At 36.2% G+C, this 20,917-nt stretch overlaps 1 protein-coding gene and 1 pseudogene across 10 annotated transcripts in view; one reads left to right on the top strand and one right to left on the bottom strand.

The window, feature by feature from the left end:
• Nucleotides 1-20,917, bottom strand: part of LOC106133960 (protein NDRG3) — a 77,710-nt gene that overhangs the window by 35,539 nt on the left and 21,254 nt on the right. For all 10 annotated transcript variants that reach the window (XR_009657529.1, XR_009657530.1, XM_013333874.2 and 7 more), the window contains one exon: nt 15,115-15,232. Coding sequence is in view for 8 of the 10 variants with exons in the window: in XM_013333874.2 (XP_013189328.1) it covers nt 15,115-15,232 (118 nt within the window). In the remaining 2 variants the exon portion in view is untranslated. The remainder of the gene's footprint in view (nt 1-15,114; nt 15,233-20,917) is intronic.
• On the top strand, nt 16,538-20,787 carry LOC106131099 (uncharacterized protein K02A2.6-like; annotated as a pseudogene).

The raw sequence follows: 20,917 nt of genomic DNA, 5'->3' as shown, positions 1-20,917 counted from the left end.
ATGAATGTAATTCATATTCAAAAGGTCATAAAGCAGCTTAAAATTATGGACAAGGTCTCGAAAAATTTCCTGGCTATAATCATGGATTTACGAGATGTTAAAACGAACGGTCTTGAAAATATTTGATTTTTTACTGCTTCACAAATCTCACCCTTAACACGTTCATCTTAAGGCTCAAATTATACTTATAAAAAACTAGAGTACCTACGCCCGCGGCTCCGTCCACGCTATGCTAAGTTTTCCTTTCCCGAGGGAATTTTGAAAAATACTCTCTTTGTGCAATTTTAGATGCTCAATTCTGTCAATCATATCTAGACCCTGCGGTTTTGGCGTACGCTTATATATCAGTGTCCTCTTTACATATGTATTTACATAGATTAAATATTCATTCAATCAGCATTAAATTTTTTTGTTATACATTAAACTTGACCAGACATTAGCCAATTATGTGACGTACGGTTAATTAGACTATACATACATATGTATGTATTGTTTGTCTAACACAATTCGTGGGATATACTGCCCGTGTAGGTAATTCTATTTAGCACTAATCTATCCGATATCGAGATATTCCTACTCAACTGTTACACCGAGGTCTACACAATTAATCCAATTCAAACTATATCGGGGTATCGTCAACGTAAATTGAAACTTGAGAAACAATACTAATCCATAGATCGGTTGACGATTAAGCCTCTTTTATCAATTAATTTCTACGTGGGTTGTGGGTTATTATCCAATGTTTTTTTAACTTGCATTTAAACCGTAACGTAGTTAAGATAACTAAGAATAAAGACGTCAGATATTCTAGATAACAGATCCGGAAAAAATAGAAAAGAGCAAAAAGCATTTCAGCAGGCACATTTTGTGTAAATATTAAGGAGAAACATATACGAGAACAAAGACACATATAAGTCGAAACCACAGAAATAAAAATAGGTACCTAATAAATATTTACGTGGTCAAACATCAAAACCGATGACAATTATCCGTAGAAATCAGAATAATTTATATTCCGATTTCTTTAAAATATAACGAGAACATCATTCAAATTTAAAAATAACGAATGAAATCCGCACCTGTTGAAATGCAATATATGTCACGTTTTAAGCTTTGAATCTCGTTAATTCTAACAGGTTATATATTTGAGCGCAACAATTTTCAGATATCTTTTCAAAAAATAAATGTAATATGTATTGATGCTTTTTTTATTACAATAAAATCGATGCTGGCCCCCACTGAACATGCATGAACAAATATGAAATGAAAATCTTTTTATTGCACACTAAAATTAATGCCGAGAATCAATACATACCTACTTAGGTATTTCCTATTATTTCTTGTTTCTCTTTCATATATAAGTATTGTTATCATATATAAGTTAGTGGGCTTTATTTGAAATACACACTTCAAATAAATTCTAACAAAATTATTCTGTTATCTTGAAAACAAACTAAAGAAAATGAGCTTGCTCATTATTTTTTATCTCTGCAGTTCTCTTTTGGCATTATTACCGTACATTTTCTTAATATTAAGACGAATATATGAGACAAAAGTAAGTGATGCAAAATATATATAATATTTTTACATCATACAGCTATGATATATAGGACCTTGCAATTAAATAGCATCGACCCTATTTAAAGGCAAGACCTCAACGAGCGGTGCAATATCTAGATCGGGATGAAGGAGCGAGCATTCCGTGCGTTTTTATGTCATCCTGCAAGAAAATTAATTGAACTGCGCCATAAGCCGTTTAAAGACTAGTTATTGGAAATATTCGAAGACGTCAGAGCCATAAACCTAGAATGTCGATCGGGTCAATAAACTATACATACGTAATTCAAGAACGGTTCATACTAAAGCGCCATTTGATGGACTTCCACTATGTTAGTCCTTATGAATTTTCTAGCCTTATGACACTTTTTACTAGCGACAATATATGTGTGAAAACGAAGTGAGTAGCAGCTGAAAGATCGAATTTATGTATGGTTTCGAAATTGAAACATAAGTATACGACGCAGTGAGAATTATTATAATCTCTCTTTAGCCTCCGGAAGTCTGAAAAAAAGAACTATATTTGGAAATGGTCCATTGAAAAATTAAGGCAAAATCAATTAAAGAAATAAACACATTTATGCAGTGAGTGCTTCATAGGAAAAAAATTAATCTTTTACGGGAACGTCCTGGTGAAAGGTGAACATAGTACTCTAAACCAAAGCAAAGTGAATGTGAACAAAGCAAAGGAAGTATGTATGTATAGAAGAAAAGAGGTAATTTCTGTCTACCCTTCCGATGCGAGAATGAGACGTGTGCATAGGTTTGTACCTAGCAACTTATGGGCTATATCTTTAATTCCTTACAATTTTGTCCAAAAAGATCCTAATCTACATCTGCGCTCTGTACTCAGAAATGACAAGAGGAATCTCTGTTTAGTCTGTGCCATGGTTTCAAAAGCTACCAGACTCAATGCAATAGGTGTCGAACGCTGAACCCATTTTAGCTTTTGCGACACGAAACAAGCGCACGTATCTGTTCATGTCTCGCATACAAATAAACCGCCAACACAAAGTCTGACGACTTCATCTAGGAAATACTGAAACTGGTAATATTGACAAAAGATTTCTTCTAAATTTATCCGTGGACGACCCTACAAATACCTATCCCAAGTTTTGTACTGGTCCAGTGTTTGAGTTGCGGAGGTCAAACGACAGTTGCCTTTGTGTAAACATCAGAAACTTCGCCATCCCTATATTAGATAGTCTTGTGAATTCTGGGTTATGAAGCAACATTGCTAAGAATATGCAACTACGGCAACATACTCAAAAAGGAGATGGACCCGGTAAATACTAGATTGGAGATCATGGATAGGTCACAGCAACAGAGGAAAACCGGTGGCGATAAAGAGAGATGCTATTGTCAAGACTTCTGGTTCGTTTTGAAAAACACTAAACGTCGTGGAAATTTCAGGAAACCTTAAACCTAGAACTCATACCTAAGGAATCCACATGTGAAATTTCAGATCTCTAAACCCAGTGGGGTTTGGGCTGTGCGCTCTTTGTCAGTTAGTCCCCAAGAAAGGAAGAATTTTACAAATACTTACATATTTTCATTCTTTGTCTCTTTAACGTAGCTGATCGGATTGTGTGGGCGGTATTGAAAGGCTTCACCCGATTGCGACAAGTGAAGTGGCCACCATTATACGTGAAATTTGTGGGGAACATATATTTACAGCGAATTATGCTGTAACTAATTTAAATGGATAGCTACGAGAATGTCCTTTTTAAATCATGAATTGTTAACTAACCTCTATAAATATAAGCCTCTATAATATAAGGGTGTGGCAGGCAGACGTTTGTTTAAGTATCTTAATTTTGTCTTCAGCCGATTCCGAATTGAGACAGCTTAGATTCTAATCGGAAATATAATAATGAAAGATATGTTATGGGGCTAAGAGTTGGTATACGGACGGTTAAAGTATCAGACTGATAGTCTAGCTCATACTTTGGTAGATAATAATAATTTTAGACTTGGGAACTTGCCACTTTTAACGGAGCCAAGAAGGTTTTCATTGTAGCAGACCGCCGCACACTTGGATAAGGTCTTGTTCGAACCCGAGACCTCCCGAGAAAGGCGGTCAATCTAACTAAAAAAGAGGGTTAAAACTCCTTCTTGTAATATCTTAAACTAAACAACTTCTTAGCATCGCCAATGTGTATTCAGACCATATGGAGATTTATTCAGCACGCTAAACTAGGTTGATCACATCGATATACAAAGTTATTTATTGCGCTGTAATATGGCCTAGTTCTATTTTCTAGTTTATTTCTGTATTCTCCATATCAACTTTGTAAAGAAGACATACAGAAAATATGAAGTGGAAGACGTACACTTGTTCAATGCACATATAACTTTTAATGAAATGAGTTCAAGATTGTTTTTGCTTATTAAATTCTACGACGAAAATAGGTATGTCAAATGGGACGATGCTTGTCTTGTTATTTTAACGACTTACATTGTTTTCTTGTTAGTAAAGTCGCAACACGTGTAACAAGGACGGTTTCTTACTGTCTTTCTGAGTTTTTACCAAATGTTGCGTAACCTTTTAAGGTGCGGCTGCCATAAAAATAAAGGGTAATTAAACGTATGCAGATTAATTTGCAGGTAAAGGAAAACATTCAAACGCCACTGCCAAGGGAGCTTACACGAGTTCATTAACCGTATATTTGAAGGCGAGCCGAACTAAAGTCAAATTTACATTTGACTAGTTCATAGGCCACGGCGCTAATTCTAAAAGACGAGAGAGAGAGATTCTCTTAGGTACATATTGATGAAGCAAAAATGTGAGTATCTTATAAAAAAATGACGTCCTTACTCATTAGGGAGTAACCGGGTATCGGTAGCGTCACTGTGATACCATTCAGCCACGTGGCGAATGAAATTCAATAAAAAATCCACTGACAATCCGATGAACTAAATCCTTACTTATGTGAACTGAGCTTAACCTCTTTCCATTTCGCGTGACTCGGTCTATTTAATTTTGAAATGTTAAATTTTTTACTGAATATTTCAGCTCGATGGAAATTACTGGCGGAAAGTTTTAATGACGAGAAGAAAGTATTACTCTCTTAATTTATTCGAGGATCTAAGTGATTGCCACACGACCCGGGCCGACACCCGGTTTCTATGGATGAAATTAGAAATGGAGATACGAGTAGAAGGGTAGTGGATGGCTTGAGCACACAAATGGACGTACTATGAGCTCTCCGTGTTTACTGATGTTCCAGACGTCGTTTTTTAAGCTGCTTCAAAAATCCGCAGTGCATTTCCGTTGCTATTTTGTAGAGTTTAGTTGTAATACTATTTTTTTCCGATAGGTCTGTTATAAAGGATTTTTTGGTAAAATTTGTGTATTTAGTTTTGCTTTTTTTTATTTTGCGCTATATAGAAACGATACACTTTAAAGTTAGGTTCACGTAAAAAGCCTACTCGTGGCCCAGGCCTTATCGGCAAGACTGTGCAATGAATATGTATTCATAAGTTTAGGCAGCTTAGCTCTTGATTTAGCACTATAGTTTGTCTTGTTTGGCTAAAACAACAAAGGAAACCCTAAGTTATAATTTATTGTGGATCAGATCAAAATCAAATCAATTTTCATAGACCAATGACCTTTGTTTTTGGGTTTATTGTAATCATGCACAGGTTGCACAATAAATTTAGGCATATTGTGTATTAAATAAGAGTTTGATACTGATCATATCAAATACATCGTGACTATCCAATCATTTTGGGGACCATAAGAATGTATTTTCTCTGAGCATCAATTTAATTTCTCAGATTTCAATCATCATGATAATTCGTGTATTAAGTGCAATATTGCTTGTCAAGCTTATAGTAATAATCTCTAAGTGGATCTATCCGTCTGTCGGCTTAGTGTGGTCAGTGGTCTGATCTGTCATATACGTCAATATCCTAGAATATTCCAGCAAATCCGTACCGGCTGGGCCGACCGTAGCGTAGTCCTGGATTTGAACTGATGGATATTTAGTCTGTGTAGTAGGCAGCATAATCGATTACGCCAAAGCCGGAAATCGATTAACACGGGATATTGTACCATTACCTGCTTACATTCCAATTATTGTGGGTGCAATTTGATTACCACAAATTCAAATTGTTCGATATAACTGAAATGAAGGTTACAAATAAGAAACTGGCTCGTTTCGTTACTCTTTTTGTAATTTTTCTCTTAAAGATAATGCTTATCTTGAAATGGTTTTTACAACGATTTATAAAGTAAGTAAAATATGTATATTGAGATGAATCATCGATACTTTAACATTTATGTCCGCTCTTTACGCTCTTGTCAAATTTTAACGAAATTTGACACACACATGGTTAATAGGAGTATTCGAACGACATGAGGTTATTATTTCATCCGAGAAAAGAATTGTTCCCGTGAGATTTGCCATAAACGCCGATGAACGCAAGCGGAGTCGCGGGGAAACGCCTGTGTGTTATCCATGTCGCTTACTTCATAAGTTCCGTCTTAGTTGTCTAAATTCGCTTCTGAGAAATACAATTTCAGTGCAACGAAACGCCCATTAAACGGCAAATTATACTCTGAGACTCGATCACATTATTATTAGTAGTAACTACTAAGCGTTTGTACTGAAATCGGCCGCACTAGAAAGATCATTCATTAATTTCTATGGAAGAGGAAACAGACTGACATATAAACGCACAGCCGAAACTGCTGGGTTTAGAGATTTTTTAATAAGGCATTTCTTTCTATGGCCTTATATAGTCGATAACATGAGGGATTTTTAGTTCTACGCAGGCGGTACGGAGCATAATTTAGTTTCAATAAAAAATAAAAAAACGTCTTCCGGGTGGTAAGTCATCCAACTAGGCTGCCTGCGTAAACCCTTTTTAAGACAATACATTAAACATACAAGTATTAAAAAATTGTTAACTCTAATTATAAAAAAGGCATAAAATAATAGGCAATTATTCAAGTTTGTATAATTGTTTCAGTAGAAATAATTATAAATCCAACAGGTTTTATAATTACTGTTTATACAAAGCTTCGGAAGCCTACCCATTCACCCCTACAGCGAACCGATCGTACAATTTATTATTCAGTACATAAACTGACTTCAGTCTGAAACTTTACAGTGAAACATTGCCGTAGGTTGTTACTGCTTTTATGAAATGAACAAATTCGCCGGCAAAGTTATTAGAAGCCTTTTTGTCATGAATATCGGATCTCGCATTTAAAACACAAAATAGAAATTCGACGTTATGCATTATTTCATTAAAACTCTGTATCTATTATTTTTCAGCACTTTTTCTACCATGATCGTGATACTTTTTATAAAAATACAGGCATAATGTATTGCATTTCACTTTTTTAAGTTTGATTTTTTAAATCTAGTGTAGCCTAAATAATAGCACAAATCCTGTTAATATCCGGTCTCGTGGGATTTTAGAGAAATACTCGCTTAGTGCACCTCCAGACCATTAAAGAATTTCTTACATCTAAACGCAGTAGATTGGGCTGTGTGAGAATAACACATGATCTCAGTCAATCATTCAGTGTCCTCTTTTTTGATCTTCGTTTAAATATTATCTTGTCTTTCTTTACCTTACCTATCTTAATTTAATTTAAAAAGTATAATTTTCAAAACTGGTTAAAGGAATTTGTAGACTTTAGTCCGGAAATCCTCCTTACCACGCGATGCGATGCGGTGGGGATCATCTAAGAGGATTTGTGGCTTAAATCACAATTTTAACGCAAAAGCTCGTAAAATTTTTGCTTTAGGTAAAGTCACGAATCTAAAGATTGACGCACTAACCAACAAGATAATATAGACAATCAATTAATCAATATATATAAAACTTTTGCGTTATTGAGTGACTGATGAACAGTCGACACTCCTAGGAGTAATATACAAAGCTTTTTGGGAAGAAGCTTTAAAGGAGCACAAAGGGAAGTTTTTTATTTTCAAAATTCCTACGGGAAAAGGAATTGCCCGGATATTTCCTTTTACATTGGAAGAACCGCGAGTGAATTATAGTTAAACAATATAATTATTGATAATATAAATACACTAGCGGCCCGCCCCGGCTTCGCACGGGTGGACATATTTTTGTGTTTTATGTTTTGAAATAAATTTATTTCAAAACAAATTTATGCCTATGTCACTTTTGAAGGTCTATTCTATATTTGTGCCAAATTTTATCAAAATCGGACCAGTAGTTTTTGAGTTTATTCCACACAAACATACAAAAATACAAATCTTTCCTCTTTATTATTAGTGTGGAGTGTGGATAAATAAATCACGCCTCTTCTCCAGAGGGGTAGGCAGAGACTATATCTTTCAAAAGATCAGGTCAAGAGTACCCGAAACCGATGTGCTACTAAAGAGGGGTACGAATGTGGATAAAGCGAAAGAAGCGTAAAGGGATCGTGGAGAATGGAAAGAAGATAATTTATTCATCATATTTATGTCATTTTCACTCAGGACGGAGTTAGTGAGGAGTTAGCAAGGACTGCAAGACCGATGACCTTACAAGGACGTGTCTGGTACCTACTCATCAGGGCCGTCCTTTTTTACATCATGTCCTGCAATTACTTTAAAGGTCTCGCCTGATCGCCGTGAGGCAATATCCTTGTTCTGACATACGTGACATAATAACAATAAAGTTGGTGACATAGCGAGGGAAGAGAGCGAGATAATTAACTTTTATAATCATAGCACATTTTCATGATCTTATTCTATTTGATTCCAAATATTGACTATGTAGCGAGCTACGAGAAATGTAATCCTGAACAAATTAAGAACCAAAGTTAAAAAAAAAATTTGTTTCGATATTAGATGTAAAGTATTTATTCAATTCTTATTCGCAAATAGTGTAATTGACAAAACTAATATTTTTTTCATCAAGCTAAGGCAGACTATTCGCGAAGTAGCATATCGCATAAGTCAAAGTATTCATATGTAGCGAAGCGTCCGTGTGGCGGGCGCTGTTCTTACCCAGCACGGGTTGAGTAGGACTGAACTTTCCGTCTATTCAGGATCCAAAAAACGATCGCAAGAAAGAATTATTCAAATGCTATTTGGAAGTCGGAGGCGCGTGCCGTACAAAAAAAATCAATACGGCCCACAAGGCCTCAGTCGTTTGTTTGCAAGGACACACAACTAGCGGAGTGTAACAAAACTTACGTCACAATGACGTCACAGTTGCCTGCAATGGCAATTGGCTAGTATTGCGGCCGTTGACGCCGTGTGCGCCAGAGGGGTTCCAGTGGTTGTACGATATTGCACAATTTTATAAAAAACCATGTAGGAAGCAATTTTTGACTTGATTTTTAAACTCAATCAATTATGTTTTCTTGGTATGTATTGTTTTTTTTTAATATACATAATTATGAGGAGTTAAAATCATTTACCAACTTAATGATTTTTAGATAAGCTAAATTAAACGTCATTATTAAAAAGGTTTTCAAACTACATATTTATTTAGTACTTAATACTACTTGTAATAAAGATGTTGTCTTAAAAATATTTGGGCCTGTCATATAATAAAGGTGGTTTTAGTAGGCATTGAAATGTAACGAATATTGACGCCAGGTAAGCGCTTTTACCGCCTCCATTCTAGCACTCAATTTCTTCCATCGAAAATTAACTGTGTCATTTACTTTATGAAGCCGAAACATTATAATTTTCGTCAAAGCTAATGTTATAATAACATATTTTAATATATCAATTAAGCCCTTGTGGTATCTTTGTTGGATGTTGTTAATAAGTTAGAAGTATATTATTGGGATTTCATCTAGATAAATATATACTTAATTAGTAGAAAATGTTCCGCCAACGTAAAACTAATTATTATTCGCTATTTTTATTGAAACTTTGGTATCTCACATCTCCTAGTGTTCGCCTACACTTCCCAAAGAACATATACCTTCATGCCAAATTTCAACTTATCTATTACTACTTATTGTTGTTTTCCCACTATGTCCACTAATATCACTTTAATCCATGATTTAGAATTTTCTGAAAGGTGCATTTTTTAAGAAATAAATTTGTATTCAAAGGTCCAATCGGCGACTTTATGAAGCCCTTTTGTCTGTCACGAATTATTCACATTTATTTATCGATATTTAAAAATATGTCCAAGTGTACGGATCGCATTTAAACAAACGGTAAAACACAGAAAAAAATATTATAGAAGCTTAATTTACATATGTATTTGCAGTGTTAAAATTAATTTTAAGTAGGTACTTAGCTATTATTTCTGTGCAATGTCATTCAATCAGCCACTCACTAATGCATGAAGTATATTTAATTACAACATTGGGCTCTAGGCAAATGCTAGTCATAAATAAATGGGGAAAAAAGCAAATGGCACCGCCACAGCCATAACTCTCCTCTTTTTGTGGAGAATTAAAAATAATGGCTCTAATTTTGGTGGTCTTTTGTTGATGAAAATCGATATGCTCGAACCGCTAATAACCGGCTAGTTCATATTGTGCCAGTTTAAATATTTACTGACGAGTAGATTGGCGAAGATCAGACAAGGTGGCTTCTTGCATTTACTGACGTCGACTGGGATATCTCTGCTCCTATCCAGCTTATATTTATAAAGACGAAAGTTTATCCGGATATCTGAATGTGCGTTTATTTTACTCTTCACGGAAAAATTACTTACTGAATGGATTTTCCTTAAATTTAGATTAGACATTGGAATAACATAATATGTTAAAATTTATAGAGATTAATTTATTATATAACTGTAACTGTCAAGTAACCTATAAGTAATAATTATTACTTTGATGCTGTTTGCATTGTTCTCTCGGACTAAGGTACAAGAAACAGCTAGTGGTTACGTATAGCAAAAAAAATGTGAAAAAATCGGTGATATAAATAGCATCACTTCATGAGTTCCATAAACTACTAGCATGGCTGAAATAATGGCGTAAATGAAGATGCGGAAAAAAAATGATGTAGTCTTTGCCTATCCGTCCATAAGAGCGGTCCTATGTATGGGTTCGAACCGGTTATGTTAAATAACTAATAGTAAATTGTAGTTAACGAAATATTATGCCCATTATCAAAATAAATATTAAACAATTTTATATTTAATGTGAAATAATTAAAAAGTAAAGAGGTAGTCTCTACCTACCCCTCCGGGAAAGAGGCGTGATTTTATGTATGTATAATTAAAAAATACCATTGAGATAAACTTTGTAAAAACCAACTGATTACTCGTATTATCTAACAATGTGAAATGTCCAAGAGACGCAGGTGGTCGCGCTACGTTTTTATAAGTATTACGTGCAATTAATAACCTCCGTTTTGACATGTTCGAAGTTCCACTGAAGTTATTTTACGGTCTTACATAATGTATTGGTTACTAATACCCAAAGGCAATTTGAGAAGCTGACATGGGTATTTATTTTTCAAAATTTATGAATAAGAATTCATTGTTTGGACTGTTTCAGTAATAAAACTTATGCTAGATAATATTCTTTATTGCACCAAGAAATACTAGAATACAAATTGTGTTTAGTGATTCAGTTAGCTTCACCCGAAGATCAAGGTGAGTAAATAAAGTAAATCCCAATAAAACGATAAGGTCCTTGTTTCGCGCCAACATCTTTTACAATAATGTGAGAGCATTTTGAAGACGTGCCCAGGTAGGGAGATAAGAAGATTTGCGGGTCCGATAGCCCGTGAATTGTACAGCCGTGTGTCTGTGCCTCTTTTCGTAGAAGTACACAATAGGAGCTTGTAGCGGCTCTTTTGATTGAACTTTATTTCCCGATACCTAGTTACACACAGGTTTGAATATAGGTATGAAAATATAAGGAATAACTTTTGCAACAAAATAGAAGTCTGTATCTGTACCTACCAAATATCCACTAAATTGTTAAAGAAGTATTTAAGAAAAACATAAATACAAGTCTTTTCTCTTTATTATATTAGTATGGATAAGAAACCGTTTTACATATAATATGAATATCATTGAAATGTAACAATCCTTTATTAAATTTTACCTGCCTCGGCGAATCAAATCTACGGCGCCGTTTGATTGAGATAAAATTATGCGCGCACGTGTGATGATTGATGGTAATAAAAAGCATTTATTTGTGTTAGAACAACGGTAATAAAAGAAAAGGTTTAGTACTCGATCCTCCTGCCTAATTAACTTAGAAATGCCTAAACGTACAGTAGGAACGTTTTGCTAAACAGCCATCAAAGCTATTTAAATATTTACTTTCTCCGCTTGAAATCGTTTCTTGCAATTCATTTTTAACTTTGCTAGACCGAAAATATAAAGAAATACTTTGTTTGTATGACACTAAAATAGACCTTATTTATTTCATACATATGTATGTACATAAAATCTCTCACGTAGAGGTAGTCAGAGACTTTTACTTCTTTTCATTTGCCACGATCCTTGCATTCTTCTTTCGCTTTACACGCTCGTAGTTACGGGTAATCATTCATAATTCTATTTTTAAATTATTTCCTTTGACGGTTTACTTCACATTAGTCCGGATTTCGGAAAGCCTTTAAATTGAATCAGGAATCGTTAATTCAATTAGCAGGTACAAGTTTTCGTTGCGAAACCCTGTTGTCGAGAACATTGTCTGTAACCAGGGATATTTTCTATCTCAGCCAATTAGCCAGTGCGTTTACTTTACAAGAGAAACTCTTTCTGAGAACATTTTCCTTGGAACTTAAAGACGTAACAGACGAGGCAGTAATCGCGTATACTCGGTCGTGTTTCTAATTAATTGGCCGAGTTGGTGTCAACTTATAATTGCCGACGCGAGGAAATTACTTATTTGTTTCAGCCTCGAGCCCACATGTTCTCTTTAGGGAAATTGTTGTCTTTATGCTTAAGTATAAAAAGGAGACTGACTTTTTAGACTTATAGAGCTATAACTTACAGAATGCTTGGATATCTTAACTATAAGTAAAGGACATCAAAACAATGGAGAGCAAAAAATATAAAAGATAAACAAATTGACTAGGTTAACAAACAAATATAAAAAGGTTAGCAAACGTGGGTGAAGCAATAATAGTGAGTTACAGAGAGACATAGTTGTGTTTTTAAGAATACGTTTATAACACAATATTTAGTGAAGTGGAAAACAAAAAATGCGGTATTAATTCAAATAAGCATCTACAACGTTTCAGTTCAAATGTTTTCTATATCCAGTCAGTTATTTTAAATTGAAACTGATTGAAGTTATATTGCTGGCGTGATGGGCCTTGAGAAAAATATGAAAGTACGGTCGGCAGAATAAAACGGGATTACGAAGTTCCCGGCATTCCGGCTTGGAGTTTTCATTTAAGCTGGAGGCGGGAATCTAGGCTTCAAAGGCTGTAAGCAACGGATATTGTAATCACGGCGCCATTATTAAATTCCAGATCTCTAAGCTACAAACCAGCTGTCCTTCGGAATCATATTTTTCTACCCTTTGCTTGCGACTTCGCAATACATGCATAAATTCTTGCACAACGAAGCAAGTTGTGATTTAAATGGTTAAATAGCACTTTTGTCATAATTTCATGATAGTGGTTTGCCTTCAAAGTCAATTTGGAGAAAAATTTATTATCCTTTAATAATATGTATTTCACTGCCTCTTGCTAAAGTTGGTTTAAAATATAAAAATTTGTAAATCAAAATTTATTATCAACATTTGTTGAGTCGCGCCCTAACCATGACAAAATTAAACAAGAAAAAATCCAAGCATTCCGCTTACCCAAATTTACCGTGAAACATTTAAAATTACATTTCGCAATCTCGCGACGGGACATCCTCGCCAGGGGCGTAAAATGCGCCTATATTAGATTTCGTGTCATATACATACAGCATGTACATTTTTGCCCAAATGTCTAACCTTCTCGAGAATGTCACGGTAATGCTAAATTGATTTCTAGGGCGCAGTGTGTACCCGGGACGTAGCTACTGTGGAACGCTTTGGTGTTGTTCCACTTTTTAGGAATTTCCTTGTCCGTATATCAAATAATAACGAATTTTATTTAGGCTGTTCCGTATCAGGTGCCACAATATCCAAAAAGATTGAGTTTTTAACATGATCGAAAAGCAGCAGTAGAGATACCATGGTCAGTGGATTTTATTTGTGGTTTTTGTATATTTTCGATAACTAGAGATGTATTCAAGGCTAAAACTTCGTGCCGTGAACAGATTAAACAATTTTTTTTTGATCTGCTCTGCTTACCTGACAATAAGCGCTATTAGGTTACGGTTAATGTTACTATTAGGTACGAGTAATTTCAAGATTTGATTATCATCAGAAAATTAATTAATTGCTTTATTGAATTGAGTAGGATATATATGAGATATATTTGAGTATGTCTCGTAAAAATTTTACCAAATTATTATTTTACTAATTAATATTATTTTACTCATCACATCTAAATAAACAGTCTTCATATGCATCTATATTTCTAGTTCTGCTTGTTTCAGGAGAAAAAAAGGTCTACAATGGAAGCAACAAGTGCAATTTCAAGTGGCCAAGATAAACACGTGTAAAAAAGAAAATTCATGCTGAATTTCCTGAATTAGCAAGTACCTACTTGCTTATCTTGACTTGGCAGTTAGATGGACATATAATTTATCTTGTTACAGGGACTGTCTCTTCCTCATCAGGTACAGGGCCCGGAAAAAAGATTACAAAAATATGCAAGAAAGTACTATTTGAGCAGATTTCGATGTAATATTTTACACATTTAGGTATGACATAAAATATAGCGTAAAAAGTAATTAAGAACAAGAGTTCAAAATAAGAAAATATGCATGGAAGTTAATAAAAGTTGTGAATTAAATCTTTGGTCCCAACCTGTCCCAGTTTCGCGGCCAAAGAGGTCATTCTGTATTCTGAACACGTTTATGTTAATTGCTTTTCTTGCTTAGCTAAGTAAGCGGAGGAATACTACTGAAAATTATACATCGATCACAGAACGGCAGATATGGCCCTCCAACTTAAATTTCTGATATAAATAAATAATTCGCATTTTTTGAAATTGATTAAAGTATATCAGTCAATTATACATATTTTATTAAGTAATTTAGGTCTAAACAAATATACATACATATACATATATTTCTCGGAGGGGGAAACTAAATTATTTCCACTTGCCACTATCCCTTGACAGTATTTTGACCTGTATGTATTTAAAAATATTTTTTTGTTTATATATTCAAATAATAAAATTACTATCAATAATAATTACTTACTACGTTGGTCCGGTAGCCTGACATAAAGCATAATGAGCCAGCGACTTCTCTTCCTGAGCGGATTGTTGAAGTAAATCGAGGATATAGCTTATAAACTTGATATTTTTCTTCAAGGTGGGCTAGCAACTCGTCACTACGCCCTAATGTCAATTTCAGCATTTAGACATCTACATAAATTTTGTGTGTGTTTATGTATCGTCTCTCTCCCTCTCTTTTTGTGTGTTCTCAGTTGCCCCTACCGCTATTATGTTCGGGGTCCTGAGGTCCGCTTTCCGACATTTCTCTGTGTGCATGTGTGTGCTAATAAATAGAAAAAGTAAAATAAAAACTCACTCTTCGGGCAAGCTCGGCGCACCCTCCTCTTGCCCAGGCGCATTCACGTGGTACACGCAGAAGTTTTCCAGCAGAGCGCGCATGTCCACGAAGTTGAAGAATGGTTGGAAGCAAATGTCTGCGCAAAAACATTTTCTTTTTAAAATTATTTTATTCACGATTTATAGGTGGCTTAAAATTACAAGATAAAATTTTAGAATAACTATAGCTCAAACTTCCGACGATTTATGCCAATATAAAGTTGCAAAACTTAAAATTTAAACTTTCCATATGAAGCAATTTCAACAAATCGCTCAGTGTGTGTATGGAATCACTACATAGTATAAAACAAAGTCGCTATTTTAGTCTGTTTGTCTGTATGCTTAAATCTTTAAAATTACGCAACGGATTTTGATGCGGTTTTTTGTAACAGGTAGAGTGATTCAAGAGGAAGGTTTTTAAGTATAATAACATTTATAATTTTGCACCTGTGCGAAGCCGGGGCGGGTCGCTAGTAAAATATATTATACATTTCGCTTCTCAGGTTACTTTGAAAAGTTGAAGTTATTCATGCAATAAACTTGCTCAGAAATTTTTATTTCCACTCAAACTATTTTCGCAAATAAAAAAACTTTCATCTAGTGAAAAAAAGTCCCCTAAGATTGACCTCTTCATCTTTATCGCTCTTTATAGATAAAGGTTGCGCCAGTTTTGTTAAGCTTAATCCCCAGTTGACAGGGCTACTGAAATCAGACTAGAGCTCGCTTCGTGTCATTATCTACTTACCTACCCTAGTGTCGTAGTACCTATAAGCAGACCCTAAGTATAACTCTCGGACGCAACCAGAAAAAAAATACGTCAGGTGGATAATGACATGTTAAATTTAATAATCAGACTAATACATAATCAACATCACTCACATAAGAAGCAAGACCATCGCTTAGAGCAGAAAAGGGAAAAAGAAGGATAATATCAACAAAATAATATTTTATTGTCTATCCAACGTAGGTTGAAACTTGAAAACGATCAAGTGTTTTTTTATCGATTGATGTTATAATCCCAGTTAAGAGGAGTAAACATTGAAGTATTGCTAATAAGATTTTGTCTTACGTAAGAATAATTCTAAGAATTATGATAACATAAAAAAGACAGGGTAAGCTTTTCTTTTAGCATTAAACTTAATAAAATATACTGTTCTCGTAACATTTGTTACACAACAACGAAGTGGCTGACAAAATCTCGTACAAAATACATGCGATTAAATCGCTTTTGTCCTGTAGACTGCTGACTCCTAAACTTTGGAATGGGTTTGAATGCTGTTCGTGAAAGCCATTAAGATAATTCCACCCGAATAGTTAATTGATGTGTGGTTATGATATATATGTTCAAAGAAGTTTGAAATGTTATACAAACTCTTTCTTGTTATGTTCTTGTTTATCTGTGGTGCGGCGTCCCATGCGCGCGCATCTTGAAAATACATGTCATTCGTGTCCAAGCTATCCTGTGGTTTTATTGTATGATTATTTATAAATATCTATAAATATATCATTTGGCGACGAATGGGATCAATTTATCCACAATATTGAAGGAAAATGGCATTCCTAGGGAACTTACCGATTTTTGATCACAAAGTAAGCGAATGGCTTATATTCAAGGGTAAGTTGACGCAATTTATAAAGATCAACAGCGTTAAGGAAGAAAACCAAAGCGGTATTCTTTTAACTCATCTTGATGAAGAATCATATCGCTTGTTGCGTAATTTAGCGTATCCCTTGGAATTGGACACATTAGGTTTCACAAGATTAATTGAGTTACTCGATAGTCATTTTAAACCAAGACAAGGCTCATTTGTTGACAAGGCGATATTTTACGGAGCTAGTAGAAGTCCAGGCGAGAAATTAGGAGACTGGGCGGCGCGACTGAGAGGTCTGGCAAGCTATTGCGACTTTGGCACCGCTTTGGAAACGAATCTGAGGGATCGTTTCGTCCTCGGCTTGGGCGCCGGCCCGGAACGCGATAAGTTGTTTGAGCAAAATGCGTCGACGCTGACGTTGACGAGGGCTATAGAGTTAGCGGAGCAAGCGGCCTGTGCTAAGCAGGCGAAAGTCATGTGTAAAGAAGAATCTGCTATATTGAAGGAAGAGCCGATACTGCGAGCAAAATTTCAAACCGGCCGAGGCGATCAACAGCGGCCCGGCGCGGCGCGCGGCGACGTAGCGGATATATCATGTCGTTGCTTGGTTTGCGGATTAAAAAAATCACACAAGTGACAAATGCCGCTACAAGACTTATAAATGCCAGAAATGTGGTGTCAAAGGCCATCTGAAGAAAGTGTGTACAGCGGCTAAAAAATCGTCCGACCATCAGATTCATCATTGCAATTCGACAATGGAATATCAAGCCCCTGAAAACATTGCCTTGAATTGTGAGGAATGTCAAAATTTTAATTTGAGGTATGTAACCGATAAGCCAATTTTGATTGATGTTTGTTTAGGTGGTAAAATTATTTCCATGGAATTAGATTCAGGCTCTGGTAATAGCGTAATTTCCGAGAAATTGTATGAAAAATATTTTTCAACCTATAAATTGCACCAGAGTTATTTAAGAATGTGCCTATATGATGGAAGTAAAATAATTCCGTTAGGATATTTTACTATTGAAGTGTTCTATAGTAATACAAAAAAGCAATTAAAGATTTTTGTAGTGAGAAATGGAGGTCCTCCTCTATTAGGTAGGGATTTTATGTCTGCATTTAATTTAGTGATAACAAGCGGCTTATGCTCTGTTACAAATAAGAATGAGTTAGAGCAATTACTGGCAAAGTTTTCGAACTTGTGGCGTGACGAGCTGGGTGCGTTTAATAAGTTTAAAGTTAAATTACAGCTTAAGGATAACTCCAATCCTAAATATTTTAAACCACGAAGTGTACCCTTTGCTCTCAGAGAAAAAGTAGAACAAGAAATTGATAGATTAGTCAAGTTAGGTATTCTTGTTCCCGTTAACCATTCTGACTACGCTACACCTATTGTTCCCGTTTTAAAAAGCGATGGTCAAGTCAAGATTGCTGGTGATTTTTCAATTACATTAAACAAAGATCTTATTATTGATAAATATCCGTTACCTCGTATAGAGGAAGTGTTCGCGAAAATTGGAGGTGGTGAACGGTATAGTAAAATTGACTTAAAAAATGCCTACAATCAATTTTTATTAGAGGAATCGTCTCAGGATCTCACTACAATTAATACGCATAAAGGGCTTTTTAAATATACTCGTTTAGTTTACGGCTTGGCGAACGCGCCGGCAATTTTTCAGAAGTCAATGGAGTCGTTGCTTTCAGGCATTAAAGGGGTAAGTGTCTGGTTGGATGATATTTGTATAACCGGATCAGATTCGGATATTCATTTAAAGAGACTGCACGAAGTTCTGAGTAGGCTGAATGATGCTGGATTAAGACTTCAAAAAGAAAAATGCGAGTTTTTCAAGGAAAGCGTACAATACTTAGGTTATGTTATTAGCAAGGAAGGACTTCAAACTTGTCCCGATAAAGTGAAGGCTATTCTAAACGCGCCAGACCCGACTAACGTCAGTGAGGTAAAGAGGTTCTTAGGTGTAGTTAACTATTATAGAAATTTTATCCCTAATGCGTCTTCATTATTGAACCCTCTTCACGAGCTATTGCGAAGTGATGTTCCGTGGGAGTGGGGAGAGCGACAACGGCGCAGCATGGCGGCCGTGCGCCGCGAGCTAGCCTCGGAGCGCGTGCTGGCGCACTTCGACCCCGCCGCGCGGCTCGTGCTGAGCGTGGACGCCGGCCCGGCCGGGCTCGGCGCGGTGCTGGCTCAGCGGGCTGCTGACGGCGCCGAGCGGCCCCTGGCATATGCATCGCGATCCCTAGCGGCTAGCGAACGAAATTACAGCCAAATTCAAAAAGAGGCGACCGCCATTATATTTGGCGTCAAGCGATTTCACCAGTATCTTTATGGCCGTGATGATCCTTTCATTTTAAAAACGGATCATAGGCCGCTAGTATCGATATTTAACAATAAGTCCGGTATACCGATAACTACAGCCTTGCGTTTGCAAAGGTATGCGATTATATTATCGGCTTATAATTATACAGTACAATATGTATCTAGCGAAAACAATGCAGTAGCAGATTTTTTTTCACGCGCTCCTTTACAGGTAAAGTCAATCGACGAAAATGGTAAGGATGTCGACAGTCTTTATGCCCTGAAATTTTTGGACGCGGCGTCACCGGCTACCGCCTTGAAAGATATCATACTAGCGACCCAACAAGATGAAACCATAATGACTGTAGTAAAATATTTGCAGTATGGTTGGCCCAGAAAAATTAGTTGTACGTCTGTTTTACCGTATTTCCAATGTAAATCGGATTTGCAGTTTGAGAATGGTTGTCTTTTGAGAGGACATAGGATAGTGATACCTTCAAAGCTTAGAAATAAGATGTTACAGGAATTGCACGATTCCCACTTAGGTATAACCAAGAGTAAAAGTAATGCTCGTAGTAGAATGTGGTGGCCGGGCATCGACGGCGACATCGAGCGCTGGGTGGGAGCGTGTGCGGCGTGCGTGGCGGCGCGCGGGGCCCCGCCGCGCGACCCGCCCGCGCCCTGGCCCGCCGCCGCCCGCCCGTGGCAGCGCATACACATCGACTATATGACTATAGGGCAAAGGGTATACTTGGTGGTTGTGGATTCACATAGCAAATGGTTGGAGTGTTTGTATATGCACAATGGAACTTCAACGACCGCTTTAATTACTAAGCTTAAAGTATTATTTGCTACTTTTGGTATTCCAGACGTCTTAGTATCTGACAACGACACGAAAATAAATTCTCTCAAATTTAGGTCATTTTGCTCAGCAAATGGTATCAAATATATGACGTCACCTATTTACCACCCTCCTAGTAACGGACAAGCCGAAAACTCTGTCAGAACATGTAAAAAGATGTTAAAATGTATACTTAAAGAAAATTTAAGTCTGTGCGAAATTCAGGAACATCTTTTAGGATATTTATTCAATTATAGAAATGCCGTGCATTGTACCACCGGAGAAACGCCAGCCAAGTTAATGTTTGGTCGTAAACTTCGTACTCGTCTCGACCTTATTTTGCCATCGGAAAGAGAGCACAGCTCAGTGCCTGTGCCGGGTAGGCGATCGTTTGGTATAGGAGACAAGGTGTGGTGCCGATGGTATAGTGCGCGGATGGAAACTTGGCAACTAGGAATAATTAAAGAGAAAGTAGGTAACAAAATGTACAAAATTTTTATAGATAGTTTAGATGAATATTGTATCAGGCATGTTGATCAACTGCTTAATTATACCGGCGGTGAGAATGAAGTAGCTGATGGCCATCTGCTTGATGATGTTTCTTTTTCGAGTCCTGTTACTGCTGTCTCTTCCCAAGAACCGGCTGCGATAACTCAAAGTGATGAAACTCAAATGAGTTCACAACCTCAGCATGTAACAAATAATAGAGACAGGGAAGTTGGCAGAGACTGTGAGGAGGAGGAAAGTGAGAGAATCATTGAAATTGAAAATGACTCCTCAGCCGAGCATAGTTCTGAGCAAGTGCAGGGCGTCAGTAGCGATGCAACGGTGGTAGATCCGCCGGAAACTCTCACTCGCCCTAGACGAAATGTTCCACGGGTTGATTACAGAAAGTATTTGTAATTAATATCTACTAATTTAACAAGTTGTTATTTTTAGTTTAAATGTATCTAATAAGTATTATGATTAATGTACATAATTTTCAACAGGTTCTTAAAATAAGTGTGGAGGAATGATATATATGTTCAAAGAA

This window comes from Amyelois transitella, chromosome Z (genome assembly GCF_032362555.1).
Source record: "Amyelois transitella isolate CPQ chromosome Z, ilAmyTran1.1, whole genome shotgun sequence".
Lineage (NCBI taxonomy): Eukaryota > Metazoa > Arthropoda > Insecta > Lepidoptera > Pyralidae > Amyelois > Amyelois transitella.
The sequence above is the reverse complement of the archived record's forward strand: the minus strand, read 5'-3'. Positions and strand labels throughout refer to the sequence as shown.